A 17,866-nucleotide genomic window follows, 5' to 3' on the forward strand; every position below is an offset into this window, starting at 1 on the left:
TGTTCAAACTTTGCATGTGTTGCTGATCAGGAGCCAACTCCATCCAAGGCTGTGTTTCTGAATAAACAAGAGCTGTTCCCAGTGGGGCTATGAGACACGTTTCTGGGTTTGCATGGTGCTGGCTGCATTAAGCTCTATCACAGCAGCACAGTTTGAATTCTGAGCAGCGATTATCAGCTGTTTGAATACAGCAAATGAGTCCTACCATCTGCATTAATACATCACCACAGCTCTTTAGTTAGTGTTAGTAGCCTTAGTGAATAAGTATTCATTTTTCTCTCCTTTTTAAATTGAACAACATGTACTCCCTAAGTCTCCTGTGTCTGCTCTGGTTTTGGTGGTCATGATTTTCTAGGTCTGGTATTGAAGATATTTCTATTAAAGGGAAGGTGATGAGAATGAGGAAGGATAACCTTGTGGCAAAGCAATTGGACAGGGACAAGTTGTATTGTGGCATCCTGCTTTGGCCTTGTGTTATAGCCTTGGATAAATAATTTTATCTCTCTATACTTTTCTTCCTCACCCACTGAAACAGACATAATAGCTAATTTTTACCATAGCTTGTGTGGCTTCTTTACTTAACGTTGTGAGTGAAGGACTGGCTCTAATCCATGACTTTCAGAAGGAGGATCTGATCTTCACTGCAGCCTCTAGGTATTACAATATATCACATAGCTCTTAATCATAGTGACTGGAAATGATAAGTAATGCTTAAAATTTAAGCTATTTAGAGGCCAAGTTTTAGAATTCTGCTATCAAATCATCTTACAGACATCAGCAGCACTTTCCCCTGTGAGAGTGAGTAATTAAGATTAGACTAATACAATATCTGATCACTTTTTATCAGATATTTTCTGTTGCTTTTAGAGGAAAGTTTCAAATCTGAGGAATAAATGGTGCCTTAAAATGTTTCTCCATGCTGCAATTCTACACATTTTTCTTGTAGTCCTAATTAATATTTGCATAAAAATCAGATGCTTAAAAAATTGCAGTGTCCTTGATCCTACAAGCACTTAAAGGCATTCCTAATCTTAGACATGATCAGTTCCATTTAGCTTGCCCAAATGCTTAAGATTAAGTCTGCCCAGTCATTTACAGGACTAGAGCATCAGATTATGTATTCTAAATGGCAAAACACCTTTTCAAACAAAGACATTCCTTGCTAAAATTAATATTTTTGCAGAAAATTCAACAAAAGCCACATATTTTTCTTGGCTTTATAGCTGAGAAACTAAAGGACTTTGCATTCCAGAGAGTTTTTTTTTCTTCTGCCTTTTTAAGTATAAAGGAAAACCTTGGGTCAAATGGAAAAGTGGAAGAGGAGCAGAGTAGTAAGAAGCCAATACTGAACACTAAATATATTATTATTGAAACTGCTGGGCTTTGAATCAATGTATATATATTTATTTCTGATTTTTACTTTTTTCTTTCCCATGAAACATACCATTTCTGGCAGTTATTTATAATCTGTGCTATATGCAGAGTGTAATATCCTGAATTATGCTCTGTGTAATCTCTCTCAGCAATGTCTAAGTTTATCCCCAAAGGTCCATTAAACACTGTAGGTTTCCTCTAGAATTTTACATTATAAAAACCAAAACATTAAAAATTAAATTTGAATTTATTGTAAAGCTTTCAAAATAAGTCACAAGAAAATGCCTTATAAGAGGACAATGCATCCCTAAGTATATTAGTTGACCATCTAGGTGGCTGCTCCATGGCTGTGAACACAGTTGCATGTGGACCTTGAAGGACCAAGGCTCAGCTGTCATTACAATGAACTGAACAAGCAGCAAGAGCTCAAACAATTTTCATACTTGTCCTTACAGGAAAGGGTAAATATATTTCGTATTAGGACTTCCATGCTGATGTGACCATGAGAATGAAGAAAATGTATGGGCTTTGTGATAAGTGGACACACTTCTGTTGTGCTCAGGCTTCTGCTGACTTGAGCTCTTGTTTCAGCAATAACAAAAACCCTCATGGTCAAGCCCTTGCACTGCTTCCCTTACTACTGCTCACAGAGTTGCAGTCCCTTTTTTCTGACTGGTACAGAGCTCTGACAACAGTGAGCAAGACAACAAGACAGCTGAAGTGGTTATAAAAAGGCTATATCTTAGTTATGTCAAAGCACTCTTCACACTGGGGCTTGTTTCTCTTCTGTTACAGAAGAAATTGAAGTAAGGAGCAGAAAACAGAAGGACCTGGGCTTTTAGCACCTTGGCAAGGTAGATCCATTAGCCTTCCATCCCCTACCTGTAAACGAATTCTGTAATACGGGAGTAAAGCATGACACTTCTATTCCAGCTCTTAATCTGGTGAGCTGGTCCCTCAGACTAAAGCAGTACCTTCAAGTTTTGTGCCAGGAATGGGATCAGAATTTGACTTTACAGTTTAGTGTTGACTTGAGTTACATGTGTTACCTACAGGTCCAAGAAAATAATCTCCTGAAGCACTTACATAAGCTAATTATTTGCTTCAATGTTGGTTGTACCACAGTTTTACTTTCACAGTATCACAGTATCATCAGGGTTGGAAGAGACCTCACAGATCATCAAGTCCAACCCTTTACCACAGAGCTCAAGGCTAGACCATGGCACCAAGTGCCACGTCCAACCTTGCCTTGAAGTGCCCCAGGGACGGCGACTCCACCACCTCCCCGGGCAGCCCATTCCAGTGTCCAATGACTCTCTCAGTGAAGAACTTTCTCCTCACCTCAAGCCTAAATCTCCCCTGCGCAGCCTGAGGCTGTGTCCTCTCGTTCTGGTGCTGGCCACCTGAGAGAAGACAGCAACCTCCTCCTGGCCACAACCACCCCTCAGGTAGTTGTAGACAGCAATAAGGTCTCCCCTGAGCCTCCTCTTCTCCAGGCTAAACAATCCCAGCTCCCTCAGCCTCTCCTCGTAGGGCTGTGCTCAAGGCCTCTCACCAGCCTCGTCGCCCTTCTCTGGACACGCTCAGGCATCTCAGCGTCCCTTTTAAACTGGGGGGCCCAGAACTGAACACAGTACTCAAGGTGTGGTCTAACCAGTGCAGAGTACAGGGGCAGAATGACCTCCCTGCTCCTGCTGACCACACCATTCCTGATGCAGGCCAGGATGCCACTGGCTCTCTTGGCCACCTGGGCACACTGCTGGCTCATGTTCAGGCGGGTATCAATCAGCACCCCCAGATCCCTCTCTGTCTGGCTGCTCTCCAGCCACTCCGACCCCAGCCTGTATCTCTGCATGGGGTTGTTGTGGCCAAAGTGCAACACCCTGCACTTGGAGCTATTGAACCCCATCCCATTGGACTCTGCCCATCTGTCCAGGCAGTCAAGGTCCCGCTGCAGAGCCCTTCTGCCTTCCAACTCAGTCACATCTGCCCCCAGCTTGGTGTTCTCTGCAAACTTTGCTTCAGCCATTAGGTTCTCCAGGAGCATAAATGAGAGCTCATTGTTTTGGAGTACTTCAACAGCTTGTCATTCCTCTACAGGTTTAGGGAAATAACTGTCAGGTTTACTTTATGAACAGGACTAAAAAGTTCACCTTGGTCTATAACTGGCATAGAAAGGTTTCTTCAGGATGAAGATTCATTAGTAAAACATGTAGCTTCCATGGGAGCAATATGCTTGCCTGCTTCATTCTTACATTGGCAGTGGTGCTGGAAAGTAAGTGAAACTCCCCAGTCTGAGGGCCAGAGGAGAGGAGACATAGAGGACCCTTAGTAAATCACTTGGAAATGTTTTGGATTTTTAACTGTCTGCTCTGCATAAGGAGAGAGAAACATAAGCAGGCATTAAGGGAACAAAGGCACACACCATTTTCCCATTGACTGTGATTGCACATGCTGCACAACTGTCAGAAGCTAACGATGTAAGTTATGCAAATGAAAAATTTCATGGCTGAAAAGGGCTGCCACAGTGTAAGAGCATTGCTTTAAAAGCTCTCCTACCAGAATGAATCCATTTGTATAGGTGTTAGCATGCATCAGCACGAGTTATCCAGTATCCTGAAAACTCCATGTGTTTAGAAGTCCTTACATGATCTAAGTCTACATTTCTAAGTCTCAAAATGCAAGGACCATAACAGTGCTGAGAGGAAGAGAGTCAACGATCACTCACTTGCATGTGTTTGTGAAAAGAAACACATTTCATAGGGGTGTGTTTTTTGTCATGAGCCTCTCCTCAACTCCTCCAGTTAGCAAGGCTCTGGGCCTCTTTTCTCCAAGTGGACATTGATTTTTCATGAACTTGTAGTAAGCTCACTGTTCCAGGAATCCACCTCCATCAGATTTGCACTCACGAGGTGATGTCAGCCAAAAGTTATTTGACCAATGAAGATATGAGAGGAAATGGAGTCGGGTTGGTCTGGGAGAGCTTTGGATTTGCTGTTAGGGAAGATTTCTTTACTGAAGGGGTGGACAGGCTTTGGAGCAGGCTGCCCGGGGAGGTGGTAGTGTCACCATTCCTGGAGGTACTCGGAGCACGTAGATGGGACATCGTCTGGTGGGAATGGTAGTGTTGGGCTGATGTTTGGACTTGATGATCACATTTGACAGTGGGGTTTTGGTTTTGTTTTTTTTTTGGTAGTGTCATGGTTTAGGGTGTTACCCCCCCACACAAACACACACTTTGTAAATCACCCAGACTAGACTCAGCTGTCTCTGGAAATTGCACGAAGCTTATATTTACAGCTTATCACAATATACAAGCAGATATTTACAATATATACAGTTATATATAGAAATATACAAGTTAAAAGGTAATGCAGAAATACAACAGCCCTCCCAGGAACCTGAGTCCCCAGGAGGGGCTCCCAACTGCCCTTCCACCTTCTCCCACACCTCTACCCCAGATGTTGCCTTGTGCCCAAGGAAGAATGGAGGGTTGGCCAGGGGGGTTAGGAAGCAGGTGGATTAATCAGGTTAGGTTAGAGAGAAAAATGCAGCCCACAGCCTGTACGGAGAGTGACTTCTTTATCTGTGTTTGGATTCTTGCTCTTGCACCTCTCAGCAAGCCTATGAGTGAAGTAGACATCACCATTGTTTCCCTTTCACAGCCTGTAATCTAATTCTTCTCACCAAAACATTCTAGCTAGCTTCAAACTAGCACAGGTAGTAAGACAGATTCTGCTTTGTAAGCAAGTTTTGAAGTCTGTGTCCTGTATGGTTGCTAGTAGGAAAGCACAGCAGACCCTGGATCTTGAGATGGATTGATGTACTGCCTCGATACAAAAGTGTTCATGAGAGAGAAAACAGTTTCAGGTTGTTGTGGAGGGGGTTTCTCTATGCCTCCCTTATTTGGGGGAAGTGAGAAATTAATTTGAGGCAGTATTAATTTTTAATAAAAATCTATTTATTAAAATTAATATTTACAAACTCTTGCCACCCCCAACCACTGATTAGTTCTGTTGTGCAAATTTGTGAAAACAATTAGGATATGATATATATATGGGGATTTGGTTAATAACTGTCAAATAATCAACTACAGACAAAGAGAGATTTCCCTCGGGCTTAATGCCACTTAAGAACTATGCTGTCTGCCCAGCAGGGTGGGCTGAAAAGTGTCTGCTCTAAGGCAGAGGCAACTTATATTACAGAGGAATTAAAGCTTTACTTATGAGTCTTGCTATTAATTATTGATCACTCTCCAGGGTTGTGTCTCAGCCTGTGCCCAGTGTCCGGACTTCCAGGGGCTCTGCCTGGGGACTCTGTGGGCTGGAATCTTCTCGGCTTGAGGGGGGAAACTAGATGAATCCTTCCGGCTGGAGGGGGGGATGATAAATCTTCCCAGTCTCTGGGTAAGCAGGTTTCTCTAACCTTCTCTCCTGGTGTGTGGTGGTCTCTGCCTCGACACTGCTGGTTTTCTGGATGCTGCGTGTCCAGGGATGATCAGCTGGCAGGATTCCAGGAACAGGAGAAGGATGTCCGTGCAGTTTCTGGCATGGTCTTCTGTACAGCTAGCAGGCTGTTGGTGTGGGTTTGCAGACAATCTAGAAGGTCTGCCGTCCTGGTCCTTCTTACCAGGCTAAAGCTAGGAGTCTGAGCTCTGTAGATAAATGCAAGATAGTTGGCCGGTATGCATGGCTGGCTCTAGGCTTAGGGGGCTATCGGCTCCCCATACATGTATCAGGTGCAGGCTTGAATGTGCTCTGCTTCTAAAGGTACACAGACAGGTTAACTGTAAGTTGAAATCAATGCAAGAGGTCTGAGCCTCGGAAAGCATGCAAGTGAGGGCCAGACTATATGTCTAGGCCTTGCAAGCAAGTCAGGGCAGCAGGATGCTGCAGTGTGGATCAGACAGCTGAGTCTGAACACATGGTGCACCTTTGCATCCCTCTTTATAGACTGTGGGCTGAGATTCGTGGCCTTTTGGCCAACCGTAGTGACCAATCAGGTGGGCAGTAAGCCAAACCTTACCTTAATAGGCAGAAGCTCTTTGCCTGGACCCTCCCAAACAGGGGGATCACATGGGCAGACCCCAGATACACAGACTGGGGGTGTGTGTGTTACACAACCCTATTCACTACCATGGGTCCTAGCAGGAAAGCATGTCCAGGCATGTAGAGGCATAGGGAGACCTCTATTTTTGGGCCTACAGCCCCTCCACCACACAGGTTCTCACTGCATCTTTCCCTGTCTGCAAATGTGGTGGATTAGGGTTTTTCCCCCACCACCGCTGTTTGAAATTTCCCAGATTAATTCAGACCGTTTGGAAGTAAGATGAAGCTATGTTTACAGCATGGCAGAAATTGCAAGCATATATACACAATGCATTTTCAAGTATTTACACTTGTGTACAAGTTAGAAATAATACAAAATTCCAAACTCCCACACAGACAGAGAACTGCCCAGAAGAGCTCAAAGCTGTGCCCCTCTCTGCTCCCTCCCCTCTCTATCTCAGAGGGACAAACATAAACAAAGCAAAGCTTACATGTTAATTGCTGAGATTAGAGGTGAGATATCAAAGCAGGTCAGGGTTAATAGGGAAGAGATTAGATCTAAGGACACAGACCAGACAGAAATGAACGGGGCAACGTCTCAGGACAAAGTGAGAGAACACTGTTTTGACTTTTTATCCCTCTCAACAAACCAATGAATGATATAGTCACCATCATCATTTTCTTTTCACAATCAGTGATCTAATTCCTCATTAAAATATTCCAATTAGCCTCAAACCAGCACACCAACCAATTGCACAATTTGTCCCATTTGCTGTCGGTGGGCAGGCGGCCAGAGTCATGATGCCATAGCAATGTGATACAGTGACTTAGATGCTAACTTGAAAGAGACATGCACAGCTAACTTGCTTTAAGACTGGTACACACATAAGGCACAGATAGGCTAAGGCTGTGTGAGGTACAGGTAGGGTAAAACATTTCTGGGTCAGCCTCCTGTGGCCAGCAGATCCTGCCCCCTTGCAGCTGGACTTCATAGAATCATAGAATGCTTTCATAGACTCATAGAATCAACCCGGTTGGAAGAGACCTCCAAGATCATCCAGGCCAACCTAGCACCCAGCCCTAGCCAGTCAACTAGACCATAGCACTAAATGTCTCATCCAGGCTTTTCTTGAAGATCTCCAGGGACAACAACTCCACCACCTCCCTGGGCAGCCCATTCCAATGGCAGATCACTCTGTCAAGAACTTCTTCCTAACATCCAGCCTATACTTTCCCTGGCACAACTTGAGACTGTGTCCCCTTGTTCTATTGCTGGTTGCTTGGGAGAAGAGGCTAACCCCCACCTGGCTACAATGTCACTTCAGGTAGTTGTAGACAGCCATGAGGTCAACCCTGAGCCTCCTCCAGGCTAAACACCCCCAGCTCCCTCAGCCTCTCCTCATAGGGTTTGTGTTCCAGGCCCTTCATCAGCTTTGTTGCCCTTCTCTGGACACATTCGAGCACCTCAACATCTCTCTTGAATTGAGTGGCCCAGAACTTGTTTCATTGCCTTAGTTCCTGCCTCTGCGATGGGCTCAAGGGCACTCTTGGCAGCACAGGTTGCTCATGTTTATCAAATCGTGTCCTCTGTCAGCAAGAAATGCTTCCACATTCACCTACAGATTATACTGAGTTTTTGTGTGTCAAAGCTTTTACTGTAACAAAAAAAGTGCCACAACTTTCTCTACAAATAATTTCTATTTTTTTTCTTCGTGATGGAAACAGAAATGCACCGTGGGCTGAATCCAATGTTTTGACAGAACTGTCATCCAAACACTCATCACTATGACACTTCCCTTACTTTTTTTCACCCTGAATAGGGTTAGTCTGAGACTCGCTGGTAATGTGAATAATTGCAGTGTGGGAGACTCAGGTTCCAAGGCAGCCTTGTTACCTTGCTGTGCGAGTGCTAGTTGCTACCATTTGCTGTGGTTTCCCGTTTTGTGCAAGGATACTCATTACTTTAGCAGCATGTATGCATTCTGTTTTTCTCAGTTTTGAAAGGAGACTACAGCAACTAGAAATGTAAAATACAATCATCCTTGCTAAATGGGACGGCACTCAAGCAATCCATGCAGCCTTGTATAAGTACTTCCAGGGAAATATTTCAAGCTTGATTCACTCAGCATTCTCAGGAGCCAAAGGACATCTTCTTTCCTTTTTTTTTTCCTCTTTCTCAAGAGCCAAAGTACATCTTACTTCCTTTGTTTTCCTCTTTCCTGCACAATTGAGTCTTAAATATTGCATCAAGATACAGCAAAACAACTTTTTGCTAGTCTATAATAATGCTTAAGACTGTTTTGAAAGCAGCAGATTTGCCAGCAGCCACCCAAGGCATCCATTAATTGGCCAGTTAGGAAAAAAAAATGTCAGGGAGTATCTTAATTCCATTAGACTACAGTTGTCAATGTTCTTGGGTGTTTTTTTAGGGTAAATTAATTTTAATGATTTTGTTGCTTTTTTCCCTTCTCCTCCTCTCCTCTCCCCCATATAACCTCTAGACTAATTGTTTTCATCTAATGCAAGTGTGAAAGCAAAATTATACCCTATTACAGAGGAGGCATTTAAATGTTTTAAATGGTTTTATTATTTAAAACTCACATTTGTTTTTGATTGTCTGATGTTACATATTTGAATTCTCCTCTTTTTCTTCTTTGATTGCTTTTTTTCTTAAAAACAGCTCTTTTCCTTGTTCTTCTGCTTCCACTTTCCACATTCTCCACCTTCTTAATTCCTTGTAAGTTGTTTCTTGCTAAAATGTCACCCAAAATTTGTGACAGGGTATGTGCAGGATCAGAATGGAATCCTCCTTATCCTTGAATCATTTCCTGATAGTTTGTCTTACTGTCTTATTTTCTGAGCCATTCTGTTTTCATTTGACTTGTCAGACACAAGCAAGTGTTATTTATTTGGACAAGTAATAGCTGATTGTTTTCTGAGAGTCTTGTCTGCCCTTTTTTTCCTTCCCCCACAACCTCAGACCACTCCTGAGAAGAAGTTCAACAGTCCAAGTCTGCAGTAGAAATGATAATGTCTTCTTTTTGTAATCCACAACTCCTGAAACAAACAAGGACAGCAAAATTATATGGGTAGCCTAATGCAGAGACTGTTTATTAATTCCTAAGTAATTGGCATTTTCATGTTTCATCAATGATAACACACTTGTTTTTGAAGGTGGTAGTTCTGAAGGCACCATGCTGTAGTAATACTTTGTGCTCTAAGCAATGAAGCAAGAAACCACACTCCTTAGGCTGCAGCATTAAGGTCAGGCATCCTCCTTGATCTGAGCCTAGTGGTTACTCACTTTTTGCCAGGATGAGCTGCATTTTAGTGAAACAGCTTATAACTTCAGAAGAAGAAAAAGCAGGAATAAATACAATGTGTTTGCTTCACATGGCATCAGTGGCAGGTGTCAAAGAAATTGATGCAAAGCCCAGGGGCTTCCTTTCCACCAGAACTGTTTGTCTAAATGTGCACATCTGAGCCATACATGCTGGCTTGCTTTAAAACAAACAATCTTCACTACACAGGCATTTGGAATACACTTCACCTTCAGTATTTGGCATATGCTGGGTGAGTTTGGCTCCTAGTTTTGCTTCTTGCTACAGAAACAGAGTGCAGAAATTGTGGTAAGAGATTAGCAGTGGTGGATGTGGCACACTGAAGCTGGTAGAAGATCAAAATACCCTTTGGTGTCCACCATGGCAACTTTTGCTTCCCATCTTCTGCAGAAGTATGAGAGGTGTATTTGTGTCTCTGAGTCTGTGTCCCTGTTTTATATTGCTGCTGTACAAACTAGAAGCCTGACCTATGGTTTCACTACCTTAAAAGAAGCTACAAAGTCTCCAGAATAAAAAAGCTGTTAGTGAATCCCACGTAGTCTAGTGTAATGACAGGAAGGGGAATGCTCCATTTCAGGCTCTGCTAGGGCTTCATCCTTGCTTCTTCAGTATTCCTGATTCAGGCCAGGATGCCATTGGCCTTCTTGGCCACCTGGGCACACTGCTGGCTCATGTTCAGCTGTCAACCAGTAGCCCCAGGTCAGTCTCACCTTGGCTGCTTTCCAGCCACTCTGTCCTCAGCCTGTAGCTCTGCATGGGATTGTTGTGGCCAAAGTGCAGAACCTGACACTTGGGCTTGTTAAAACTCCTGACATTGGACTGTGCCCTTTTATTCAGCCTGTCCAGGTCCCTCTGCAGAGCCCTCCTACCCTCTAACAGATCAACACATGCTCCTGACTTGGTGCCATCTGCAAGCTTACTGATGGTGGACTCAATCCCTTCATCCAGACCATCAGTGAAGGTATTACATGGGACTGAGCCCAACACTGATCCCTGGGGGACACTACTAAAGACTGGCCATCAATTGGATGTGGCACCATTCAGCACCACTACCGTCACCTGAATGATCCTTGTGGGAAAGATTTTCTGTTAAGATTCTTTTCCCATATTAGGTTGTCCAGTATTTCTTAGATAACTTGCCCAAATCAGAATGATTTACCAAAACCTAAAAAGCCAGTGATTTGCTAAAGCAAATTCAGAGTCATAAGGCTGATGCTCAAAGCGGAGCAGTTTGTAGGTTTTCATCTCGCTGGGCTGTTGGGGTTTGAGCAGAATTGAAGTGAAAAGAACAGGCAGAGTACCTGAACAGATTTAGGTCTTTCTGATAATGAGGCCAAGCTGCAGAAAAGTGGCCTTGGGAGGCTGGCAGAGAAGCTGCTATTTCAGCTGAGCTGTGCGAGAAGACAGGCTGGTCAGCCCTGGGAACAAGTAGTGTTATGGCTAAGTTGTTGCAAAGGGGGATTAAGGAGGGTAGTTGGTCGGGTTTGCCTCTGTGTGTGTGGCCAGCCCATCTCTGCTTCGTAGGCCTATCAGGAGTACACACCCCTCTGCCAAGCTCCACTGCATAGGTATCATGCTTAGCTTCAATAACGGAGTGACCATTATGCATCAAATTGGTGTAAGTCTGTGTCGCTCCCTCTCCTGCACGGCACGGGAGAGAGGCCAACTCAACACTGGGTTGTTATTTTATTCTGTTGTCCAAAAGGTTCATCCATTCCTAATGCTACTATCTCCAGTGTACTTTGTGGGCTCTAGCATATCCTCACACAGCATAATTTCTGTGAGCTCTTTCCCAAGCCAATGTTGACGCACTTCAGTTCTTACAGTTTTGAAGATTCTTTTAGCCTGTAGAGTAGTAGACCCTTTCTGAACTTTCCCATGTCTGTGTGTGTTTGTATGTGTATGACCTTCACAAAATGTTCTGCATCCTCATTTAAAGCTTAACATACAAAATCAAACTGCTTGGAGGACACAAAAACATCAGTGAAGTGCCCCATACTGTCTTGCCTTTTCTCTCTACTGAGAATGGTGAAGACTGCACCCCACCCTGTACCTAGTCCACGGGTCAAGAGGAAGAGGGGGTGAGGGGTTCCAGCACTTCCCTTGGTTGGGGTCTTATCCCCTGGAAACAGAAGACAGGCAGAGAGTTTTTTCCAGGCAGAGGTGAAATATTCAAGAGGGCAACACTGCTACTAAGCCCACCCACTCACTTCAATACAGGAAAAGGGTTTTTTGGTTCTTTATATTCTTCCATCATTACTATGTACTACTGCCAACACCAGGAGAGACATGAGTTTGAAATAACCAAGTTGCTAATGAAGTTACCAGATTTGCTTAGATTTTATTTTTGTTCTCAAGGTATCCACAGATGGAAGCAACGTGTCTGATGTACTTAAACCCACAAATTCTATTTAATCTTCAGGTTCAGCATTTTGACACGTGTAATCTAGCTTATAATGAGGGATTCATGCCTCAGCGCGTTGCATTTTGAGGTCACAGGCAAAAAGCCAATCTCCAGCTACTTGTGTCAAGCTGAACTTCACATTCTCTGGTGAGAATCAAAATGGAGAACATTTTCCTCATTTTTAGTGATGTATCAAATTATCACAAGGTGCATTCATTTCCAAAGAGGAGAAAAGAAAAACAACCAACGTGAAGACCTTGATGTCAGTCTTTGCAGCCAAATTTCTGCAAGATGCTCTCTGAGGGCTGACCCTCACAACACCAGGAGTGTACTGGCTGAACAGATACTAGCAAAACAATTTAATACCTCATTTCAGGTCTTTGGAGATTAACTTTACCATAAATTGGGAAGCCTGATTTAATTGTGCTAATTATATTTTCTCCTGGGAGTTGATGGATTGCTACTTACCATCTTCTTGCTATATATAATGATTCACACTGAGGCTTTTTCTTATTTGTACTTGCCAAAAGTCTGGGAAATGAGTTGTGCTAGGTGTTGAAGAAACATGTAAGAAATTGCTCTAAATCATTTGCTACATGTTCCTATTCCTTTCTTAGATCTGTTCTCACATATGATGATGCTGCAGTCTTCTGGGTGTAATTGCAGAAACTCCACTTTATTTCTCTCTCCATGGGGAATCCATTGAAGAGAACATATTTCAGACATGCAAGACATCTGTGGTTCTTTTCTCCATCTCTCTATTAACATCTATCCTCATCTATTCATTTTTGAATCAAATACCAGTAGATGTGGAGATCATTATGGCTACCACAGTCCCTAGCGCTTGTGATTCCATCAGAGGTAATCACGCACGTGTCAGAGGCTTGATTTTGCTGCTGCTGCTAGAATTTGCCACTGAATGAAAGCAGGGATTAGGTGACATCCTGTCACAGAATATAGTTCATTTTATCTTGCCTTTTATATGATTCTGGAAAATCACATTGGCTTCTCACTTCTGAATAACCTTCCCTGCTCGGTGTTCATCTCCTGCAAACAAGCTTAAAATCAATGTGGATCATTTATTGTGCTAGTTTGAAGTCTGGTTCACTCAGAGTATTGCTGAGAACTATCTGATCTCATCTAAACCAATGTTTTTTATGTGGGAAGAAGGAGTCCACTCCTAAAATTAAGTAACCATTAAGATTATGTGCTTTCTGTCATCTTAATGCCTTAATGCTTTTGAAGAAATGAAGTCTTTGTTTCTTGGGGTAAGGGAGGCTCACAAAGGGTGATTCCCCCACCTCATCTTCATGTCTCCTGTTATAGTTTTGCTCTGAAATCTTTCAAGAGTTCTTGCTCTTGAACTGGAGGGCCCAGAACTGGACACAGTACTCCAGATGAGGTCTCACTAGGGCAGAGTTGCAGCTGTTTCTTCTGCTGATTGGGCGTATCATGTCCAGCAAGCTCAACTGAGAGTTGAGAAGAGGGGGACCTACATCTCTTCAGTTTCCTGAGCTGATGAAAACAGGATTTTAAGAGCTGTTCACACTGCAATTTATCTGTTTGGTTAGTCCCTTTTATAAACTGCCTTCTCTCAAATGTGGTATCAGCTCAAAGTGGATCCTTCTTAAAGATGTGACAGTCACTTCCCCTTAATTAAGCTTGATAGTTTGTTCATCTTTGTGGAAGAGATCTTCCCGAGGAGAAAGAAAGGCACCTTTCCTGCAGGAGCGACTGACAAACACACTAAGCTGAAAAGCTGCAATCTTCTGTCACATTAACTTGGTGCCTACAGTGCAGCAGTTGTGCTTGATAAATGGAGACATTAATAATAACATTAAAGAACATGTGCATGAGGTTGTGATGGCAACCAGGATACCTAACCAGCCAGTGTTACATACATTGCCCTCCTCATTTACGCCTTTGGGAATGATGGATGTATAGGGAAAACCAAAACAAAGCACCCCAATACTTTTCCCTTTTACAGCTGACAACCTGCGTGGATTAAAACTAGACCTTCTGTTGAGATCTGATCCTGTAATTTTAGTGCTATGGGGGGGGGGGGGGGGGGGAAGTCATAGTTAAGCTGTATTAAATGCAGGACTGCATGACACATAACATCATTTGTTACAGAAACTGTGATACAATTATATATTTATTTATATGAGCTATATCTGTGGGTGTATAATAAAACCCACAGGAGCAGTTTCTCAGGGTGTCTGTCACTGTCACACCAAAGTGCTGACACTGCTGTGAGCAGGAGGGTGACTGCCTATTTAAGACTGCTAGTGGCAGCAAGCATTATTTTCTTCTGCTTTTGACCTACCTTTTGCCAGTTCTAAATGGCTGATATTCAGTGCTTTCTTTAAGCCAATTGCCTGGACAGGGCTTGCTTATTGAAAGTCACAGGCATTATTTTAAATCACATAGTTGTCAATGACTGTCATTAATGGGTTACATTGCTGGAGGTTTCTGACTCAAGCACAGATAGCTTTGAATGATATCCATTGATATCAGTGCAGCCTTAATGGCAGAGGATTTTCCCAGAGCCTTTGGTGTCAATTTCATCTTTTCATTGCAATTAATATTAACAGGACCATTTCCATTCGGCGTGGAGAGGTCACATTTAGGCTAACACTGGCCACTTTCAATATCCCTCCTGTGCCTCCTTTTGCTCTCTCTGATATATATATGAAATACTTATTTCAAAAGAGTGTGTTTATTCTCCTTTTAAGCCAGTCTTGGATTTGAGGCCCCAAAAAAGCTTGAAGCCATTGAAGCAACCTTTGTGCTGGAGCTAGTGCCTGTGAAGTTGATGTGTTTCCTTCTTGTCAGCTGTACCTCTGGTGCCAGTGAAGTGAGCTGCATTTGTGTTTCATATTTTTATGCAGCAGCTAAGAGACAGGGCTCTGGTTCATTACTCTGTCTCCTACAGTGCAGGCTAATTATAATAGTTTAAACACACTTCAGTTTATTGTTAGTTGGAAGAATGAGAGTGTAAGCAAGCTAAAGACTGGGGGGAAAAGGCAGAGAAATTCTGATATTTTAGCTGTTTTTCTTCTCAAGAGCCTTTGTGGTAGACAAAGTCTATAGTCTTTGTATAGGTGCTGGCTCCTGATAGACCCAGCTTCTACAGAAGCAGCTGTTTTACTGGGAGAATCCCTGGCAGGGTGCATATGGGAAGGAATTTGGGCAGTGGAAACACTTTCCTTCTCTGTATGTGTTTGCGTGGTGAGGTGGTATTTGGCCACAACTGCTGTGCCAACAAGGCAAAGCTGTCCCTGAAGAGCAGGACAGAGCTGATGCAGGATAGCCCAGGGAACAGCTCTGGGGTTTTCCCTTTAACTTCGCTATGAGGCTAAGGCCAAGTGAAGGGGCACAGTGGGTTTAAGGACAAGGCAGCTCCCAGAATTGCTTATCTTACAGTTTCTATTGTCTCCTTTTCCTGTTTTTCTTCACAGAGTTAAATGTAAGGGAATCCGATGTGAGAGCCTGTGATGAATCGTCATGTAAATACGGAGGAGTATGCAAGGAAGAGGGCGATGGCTTGAAATGTGCGTGTCAGTTCCAGGTAAGGGCTGCTCACCTCTTTCTTTGCTGTGTCTGACCAATCTCTTAGGTGTATTAAGGTATTTGTAGAATCACCATATTAGTTTTGGGTTGTTTTTCCTCATCAGTAGGCTTGTGTAGTCTAACCATAAGCTTTTTTTTTAATGGCACTAACTGAGATTTCATAGAATTTGATAGAATCAACCAGGTTGGAAGAGACCTCCAACATCATCCAGGCCAACCTAGAACCCAGCCCCATCCAGTCAACTAGACCATGGCACCAAGTGCCTCATCCAGGCTTTTCTTGAACACCTCCAGGGATGGTGACTCCATCACCTCCCTGGGCAGCCCATTCCAATGCCAATCACTCTCTCTGGCAAGAACTTCCTCCTATCATCCAGTCTATACTTCCCCCAGCACAACTTGAGACTGTGTCCCCTTGTTCTATTGCTGGTTGCCTGGTAGAAGAGGCCAACCCCCACCTGGCTATAACCTCCCTTCAGGTAGTTGTAGACAGCAATGAGGTCACCCCTGAGTTTCCTTCTCCAGGCTAAACAACCCCAGCTCCCTCAGCCTCTCCTCATAGGGTTTGTGTTCCAGGCCCCTTACCAGCCTTGTTGCCCTTCTCTGAACATGCTCCAGCACCTCAACGTCTCTCTTGAATTGAGGAGCCCAGAACTGGACCAGATGAATCATAGAATCAGGGTTGAAAGGGACCACAAGGGTCATCTAGTTCCAACTCCTCTGCCATGGGCAGGGACACCTTACCCTAGATCAGGCTGGCCAGAGCCTCATAGGTAATGCTATGCGGCTGAACTTCACCAGAGTGTGCTCAGGGAGCAAGGGGAGAACGTAGCACCATGCTTGTTCCCCACATGGCTTTCTAAGCAGCCGACAGCATAGGCAACATGAGGAAGAACAGAGGGACACCACATTCTGGGCACTCATGGCCCCTGTGACCAGCAGGAGCAGAGATGAAGAGCACTGGGTAACAGCCACTCTTTTCTTCCCCACTTTGCCTTATCCTGCACCAAGACTCAAGAAGAGAGGAAAAGTGACCTAAAGCAGGGAGTCCACACATGGTCACACACACCAGATGAAGTTTTGTAGTTTAAGTGTAGTACTTACTATGAACTTCTTGCTGTATGAGCTTGCATTTGTAGGACACTTCCCTGCTCTGCTGGTAGCTAAATGTGATACATTAGATCTGGGAAGATCTTGAGGCATTTTAGCAAAAGATAATAACAAGATCATCAGTGAGCGTGAAGTTTATGAATGAAAACACTGAATTAGTGTCACTCAGTATGGAAATCTGATTTAAAATATCCTATGAATGTTTAAAAAGTACTAAATAGCAAGTTCAATTTACTTTGCTGGGTTTTTTTGACTTTAGTTTACATAACTGTATTCCTTCTTCTCTCCCACCCCTGCCTTTTTAGAGATAAGAGAATACTGAGGTTCTTTCATCTTACAACTTATAGCCAGGACAAGTGCATCAAATATTCCAAGAGTGCCAGTAGAACTGGGAGAGGTGGCAGTGTTGCAAATCAACCCTGGAGTGGGCTATTTTTCAGTGTTTTAAAAATAATCATGTGTTCTTTTCTGAATAAATAAATCAAGGGGAACCACAACAGCAGCAATGTATATGGGATCTTGCAAGGAGTCTGGGTTCCAGTGTTTCAGAGCTGGGTCATGATGTGGTAGTGTCCAGGTGGGTACTATGCAGGGGGCATACTGCAGCTTAAATCTCATGAGAGCAGTGGGATCCAACTGACTTCTAAAGGGAGAAAAAATTCTTAGTAGAAGAGGTTTGCGCTCCTCAATCTTCAATCTGTCTATAACTTTTATTTATGAAAAATAAGGAGATAACTCCACATTAATGATTGTTAAAAGGATAAGAAATTCAATCCCAGCCTAAGCAGAGGTTTTATTTATTTTCTGTAGGTGGTAAATTTTATGATTCCTTGATACCAAGATCACAACAAATGAAAAAGGAACCAATCGGTGAGGGCAGGCTTAGACTGGATAAAAGGAAGAAAGTTTTTACAGTGAGGGTGGTGAAACACTGGAACAAGTTGCCCAGAGAGGCAGTAGATGCCTCATCCCTGGTAACATTCAAGATCCAGTTGGATAGGCCTTTGAGCAACACA

General features: G+C 43.4%; 1 protein-coding gene across 2 annotated transcripts in view; it reads left to right on the forward strand.

Annotated features, from left to right (window-relative positions):
- Positions 1–17,866, forward strand: part of TMEFF1 (transmembrane protein with EGF like and two follistatin like domains 1) — a 175,358-nt gene that overhangs the window by 81,711 nt on the left and 75,781 nt on the right. For both annotated transcript variants that reach the window (XM_064150063.1, XM_064150064.1), the window contains exon 2: positions 15,629–15,738. In XM_064150063.1, coding sequence (XP_064006133.1) covers positions 15,629–15,738 — 110 coding nt within the window. The remainder of the gene's footprint in view (positions 1–15,628; positions 15,739–17,866) is intronic.

This window comes from Pogoniulus pusillus, chromosome 10 (assembly GCF_015220805.1).
Source record: "Pogoniulus pusillus isolate bPogPus1 chromosome 10, bPogPus1.pri, whole genome shotgun sequence".
NCBI classification, from domain to species: Eukaryota; Metazoa; Chordata; class Aves; order Piciformes; family Lybiidae; genus Pogoniulus; species Pogoniulus pusillus.